Raw genomic sequence first — 5,883 nt, 5'->3', positions numbered from 1 at the left:
CCACCCTGACCAAGGCAGTTCCAGACCTGGGAGGGGACCCGCCATCCAGAGCAGTGAGGATGAAACTGAGCTCCGGTTGCTCTTCATAATCCAGCGCCTTGTCCAGGACTAACTCGGGGTATTTTCTATTGTCTGGATTGACTCTCATTTTAATGTGAAAATGAGAGTTGGGGCTTATTGTGTAGCTTTTTACAGCATTGATTCCTACATCTAAATCCTTTGCACTTTCAAGCAAGAACACAGCACCAACAGGACTGTTCTCTGGGATTTCTAGGAGCATTTCTTTTTCCAAGAAGACGGGAGAGTGATCATTTATATCCCTGACCTGGAGCTCAATTTGTAAAAACTGAGTGGGGTTTTTCATTAACACCTGGAAATACAGTACACAAGGCTCGGTGGAACCGCAGAGCTCCTCCCGGTCTAGCGTTTCACTTAAGAGCAAATCCCCATTGTTTATGTCCAGCTGTAAACTCTGTTTCTTATCCTTAGAGACCACCTGAGCCCCCCGCGAGGACAGTTCTCTCACCTTCAGCCCTAGGTCGTTTGCTAGATTGCCTACAAAACTCCCGCTCTGCATTTCCTCTGCCACAGAAAAGCTCCCAGTTGCAGAGACTGCCTGAGACATTCCCAGCAAAACAAAGAGAAGCAGGACTTGCCTTATCTGCGGAGTGCATACTCCTCCGTTCTCCATAGCTCCTCTCCTGTAAGCTTCTTGCAGAATGGCTTTAGTTCCGGGGAATGCGTTTGACCTGTTCACAAAATCATCAGACGTCTAAGGATTTTAACCCTGCTGAATGACTTTAGGTCACCCTCTTGAAGGCTTGTTCTGTCTTCTGATTTTCTGTGTGCACTGGATGTCAGTGTCCACAACGCCATCCAGTAGATCTTTTTTTCACGATATTATCCTGCAGCGCCACCAAGTGTCTCCATAGATTTTCACAGTTTGGTGAAAGCCACCTAAATTCCATTCTCTTTTACATCCTCCAGAAATAAATATTGTTTTATTCATTGTGTTCAAGTGATTACAAATATATTAAACCTTCTCTAATAATTGTTTCATATTCTCTTTAGTTTGATATGCTGTTAGTATTCATCTTAAAGCATTTATCTTTCCCCACTCTCCACACAACCAAACCCACTTAATTGTGTATACAGAAATACAAGATGTGATTCCTGGCCCCAGTGGTTTGTAATCTCTCTGAGAAGATTGGAATCATGAAACAACAATAATATTATTAAGCTGAAAAAATTCCATTACTACTTGACTTCCTTAGGTCGTAAGGAAAAGGCAAAGTATACATGGGTCATTTTAGAAGCCCTTTCAGAGAATATGAAACTGGATTAACCATGAGATGGGGCATACTTTGATAGTTATGATAGCACTAGAAGGCATTCATATAGATTTCCTTGGTGGCAAGGAATTGTGAACTGCTAGAAAATAAAGTAAGACATGGGGAGTAGAACATATTATGAGAATTCTTGAGTTCCAGCTTCTCAAAAAATACTAAATACACAAGCACAAGCATATTAGTTTCATTTAAAACAGGTTTATTCATAAGACTGGCCTCCCTCAGTTTCCCAAGATTTATTCTAGAAACAACTATGGCTATCTGCTTTCTTTTTCAGCTTAAGAAGAGAAAATGAGAGAGATTTTCTTCCTCAATAATAAACAAAATCTTAGCCCTCATTCTGATTAGACCAACGAAGAGCACTTCAGCCTGTTGCTGAAGAAATCAGTGTCTCAGTACATATAGGATTAAAGGTAGAGATTATAGTCCCAGAATCTAAAGACTCCATCTTTAGCCCTTTGTTTTATTCCAGTCAGAGATAACCCCTCAAACCTGAGGTGGTTTCAGTCCTAGCCAAAGTGCATGGCTGCTACATAATGAAGTAGATAGCTGGAATAGGCTGGAATAGGATAGTTGGAACCTACCAATGTTGTTCCTTATTAAACATCTCAAAGTACTCTCAAGAATGGAGGACATCTAAGAAGTCTGCATTTTTAAAATGATAAATTCGAATTACATTCATAAAAATGTGAACTAGATACATAGCTGAAAAATTATCAGTTCAGAAGAGGAGAACTTGAATAGTATGTGGATTGACTATACAATTCTCCTTTGTCCTTAAAGCCCCTCTAAAATGACAGAAAAGTAATAAAAAAGTATGCACTCACCAAGGCTAAGAATACATAAGTGAATACAGAAATTATCTGATGATAGAAAGCAGTTGAAAGAGCAATTGACAACAGTTCCAGGAAATGTCTAAAATAAATTTCCTGCCTTGGAAATACTAAAAATAAACTACTGGGTTTCCCCCACATAATCCTAGTAGGTACTAGATTTGGAGGAACCAGGTATATAAGAAGGCTGAAGTTAGGTAAGGACTTTAAAAAGAAGTTATTAGTTAAAAGTATGTATATAGGATAGTTGAATTCTCTGGCTTTTCACCATCCTACAAAGACAAGAAAATAACTGAGAGCCAGAGAATGGAAAGCTTATACTCAGGAGAAATTAGATTATATTCCGGAGAAATTATACTATCTCCAGTCTTAGAGATCCCAGGCAGAGATGAGTGAAAGTATGAGGTATGAAACTACAGATAAGGAGATTAGGCAAAACATTGAATTCTGAATATTGAGACTTCTAGCCCATGATACTCTCAGGTTGTAGAACACAAGATATATGTCTGACCTCTTTTCTATCGAACCCTTAAACATTGAGTATTGTAGAATTCTATCCCGGGGAATATGAAAGGTGCAGATAAAGACTTACATGTACTGATATGTGGGGGTTTCCCAAGGTAGTAGCTCTATCCTAGCATGGTTACATTAAAGTGAAGCCCTGCCATCAACACTCATGAAGGGTTGACTGTCAGCATTTTCTATGTCATCATTCATATATATAACAAGATAGCCAAAGATCATAAGACATTTGAGAAAATGCTTACAACAGGAAATAGAAAGACCAAAACTAATACTACTGCCACACACACAAAGCAACAGGAGGGAATAGGTATAATTCAGAAAACAAAAGAAAGGCTTAAAAAATGTCTGATTAATATCCCCAGAGAAATAGAATGTAATAAGAGCTAACTTAAGAGCTGACTTATTCTAAGTTCATTATTCTAGTACCTCATGTAATTACCCAGTTAATGTTAACAATAACCATATCAAGTACATATTTATACCTGGAAGACAAACAATAGCTTAAGGCTTATGTGCCCCTTACTAGCTGTATAGCCTTAGGCAAATTCTTAATTTCCCTGTGACTCACTTGGAATTTTAAAATGGGTACAATAATAACTCTTACTACATAATGCTTTTTTTTTTTTTTTTTTTAGGACAGAGTTTCACTCCATCACCAGGTGCCAGGCTGTAGTGCAGTGGCGTGACCTCAGCTCACTGCAACCTCTGCCTCCCAGGTTCAAGCAACTCTCCTGCTTCAGCCTCCCCAGTAGCTAGGACTACAGGCACGCACCACCACGCCCAGCTAATTATTTTGCATTTTTAGTAGAGGCAGCGTTTCACCGTGTTGGCAAGGATAGTCTCCATCTCTTGACCTCGTGATCCGCCCGCCTCGGCCTCCCAAAGTGCTGGGATTACAGGCGTGAGCTACCACACCCGGCCTATAATGCATTTTTAAATAATAAATAGCTTAATTATAGGTGAGAGAAGATTTACATTTGCAAATTTGTAATAGGATGTTATGAAAAACCAAAAGTGCTCTTAAAAATAAACATTTGTTACCCAAAAAGAAAAACTTAAATCTGAATATTTGATAATTAAATAAATTGCTTAATAAATAGAACAAGAGACTGAAAAGAAGAAAAATAACATAATTTAGAATCTCAGAAAGTCAACCCAGGAGGTCTAATACTTAATGAGATTCTGGTTAAAGTAAGAATGTAGAAAACTCAATGGGTAAATTATTAGTAAAATATTAAAACATTTCTCAGAACTTACAGTGAGAGTCTATATGTTAACAGGGTATGCCTGCAAGACCAGATTCATAAATAAAATGCCTGTATTAAGGTCTTTTCAGAATACCAGGAGAAAGTTTTTCAATGCTTCCAGAGAAGGAGGTAAGAGAGAAGGACACATAAAAAGAGGTAGGCATCAAAACGGAGTCAGTCTTCTAAAGAGCAACTCAACACACAATAGTAAAAGAAAGCTTCAGCTTTCAACATCCGAAGGGAAATTTGTTTTAATCTAGAATTTTATACCCAGTCAAACTATCCAGCAAATGAAAACAAATCAAACAAAAAAGATGTCTTCACAATGAAGAAAGGAAATGTAATTATAGTACAGTACACAAAGGCATATTCTGAAGCATTTAACAATGTAGATACTAACTACTAATTTAACTAAGAAGCTGTGACATCTATATTGGGAGAATAGGAGAAAAATAATTTGCAATGTTTGAATATGTTTGCTAGTTTGGAAATAAGAAAGCTAAATGCTTTTCTATTATACAAAGACATGATTCAAGTACAAAACAGTATCAAGATACGGTATTGTAAACGTATGATTTATAAATATTGAGATAAATTCAAGAAGAAACCATACTGTGGTAAGAAACTGGAGGAAGAGCTAATTCAAAAACTATGAAATGTTAGTAATATATAGTATATTTGTAATATATGATAATATGAAAATTAATGAAACTATTGTTTTTTATTCCAACCTTTAGGTCCTCTTGATTTTTAAAAATTTGGTAATTAAATTTGCAACATAAAAAATGAACATCTACAACAATCTCAAACACAAATTTCAAAATGTTTTTATTTGTATTCATTTTCATGTAGTTTATAATTTTGTTTCAATTATAAGGCATAGTTTGTTTTACACATCAGAAAAGATAACATAAGAAAATATTGGCCAAGTGAAAGTAGCATGCTTAAAAGATAAAATAATAAGTATAGCTATGGCTATTATTGATGTTGAATATTGCTCACAATATGCTTTGTTTCATTGTGTCATAAGCATAGCAACAGAGAAATATTTCTTTTTAAACGTTGTGATTTAGAAATAAATGACACGGTTTTCAAAAACGAGCATATAGAATATTAGAGTAAGTTTGAAAATGTACATATGCCTCCTTAAATAGAGCAAGTACACTATGTAGACAGAAGTCATTAGAGTCATGAAGTGCAAGATCTGAAATAAATCGAAACCTCTGATTTTTATGATGAGATATGATAGTAATTAATTGCTTAGGCAGTTTGAAATAATTAAAATCTTAACACTATTATTTAGAAACAAGTACTAATTAAATGAAACCTAGCATTTGTTAATGAAAAATATCATAAAACATTGTAAAGCCACAGGGATATCCTACTCTAAAATAATGCTTGAAGTTGCATAAAAACTTCAATTTGCGATTTAAAAGTAAACTATCGCAATATGATTATATAACACACCAAAAGTACATGAAACTATAAACAGGTTACTGAATATTAAACCCAAAGCTATTTCGGAAGGTGGAATTTTCTTCACCCTTCCTCCTGGGGCCCTGTGCCTGAATATCCGGGATAATTGGTTTCAAGAACTTGAACTCACTGGTCTCAGAGCCTCCTGCCAGACACACCTCGTACTGGTAGCTCTGGGACAGGGTCCCGGTGCCGCTCACGTCCACCAGATGCCCTGGAAAGGGACCCTCGGGCACCGAGGCCGCCCTGCTCCTCCTGCACAACCGCACCGCCACTAACAGGAGCACCGAGAACAGAAAGAGCGACGACACCGAGGCCAACGCCACCACCAGGTAGACGGTGAGCGAGTCGGCCTGGACCTGGGCCGGGGCCGCCTCCGGGAGCGGCAGGTAGGGCTGGGAGAAGCCGTCCACCAGGAGCACGTGCAGCGTGGCGGTGGCCGAGCGCGGAGGC

At 37.7% G+C, this 5,883-nt stretch overlaps 1 protein-coding gene across 1 annotated transcript in view; it reads right to left on the bottom strand.

Annotated features, from left to right (window-relative positions):
- Positions 1 to 5,883, bottom strand: part of LOC119471839 (protocadherin beta-10-like) — a 9,423-nt gene that overhangs the window by 1,766 nt on the left and 1,774 nt on the right. Inside the window, exon 2 of the mRNA XM_037739950.1 lies at positions 5,726 to 5,878. Coding sequence (XP_037595878.1) covers positions 5,726 to 5,878 — 153 coding nt within the window. The remainder of the gene's footprint in view (positions 1 to 5,725; positions 5,879 to 5,883) is intronic.

This window comes from Cebus imitator, unplaced genomic scaffold, assembly GCF_001604975.1.
Source record: "Cebus imitator isolate Cc_AM_T3 unplaced genomic scaffold, Cebus_imitator-1.0 Scaffold76, whole genome shotgun sequence".
NCBI classification, from domain to species: Eukaryota; Metazoa; Chordata; class Mammalia; order Primates; family Cebidae; genus Cebus; species Cebus imitator.
The sequence above is the reverse complement of the archived record's forward strand: the minus strand, read 5'-3'. Positions and strand labels throughout refer to the sequence as shown.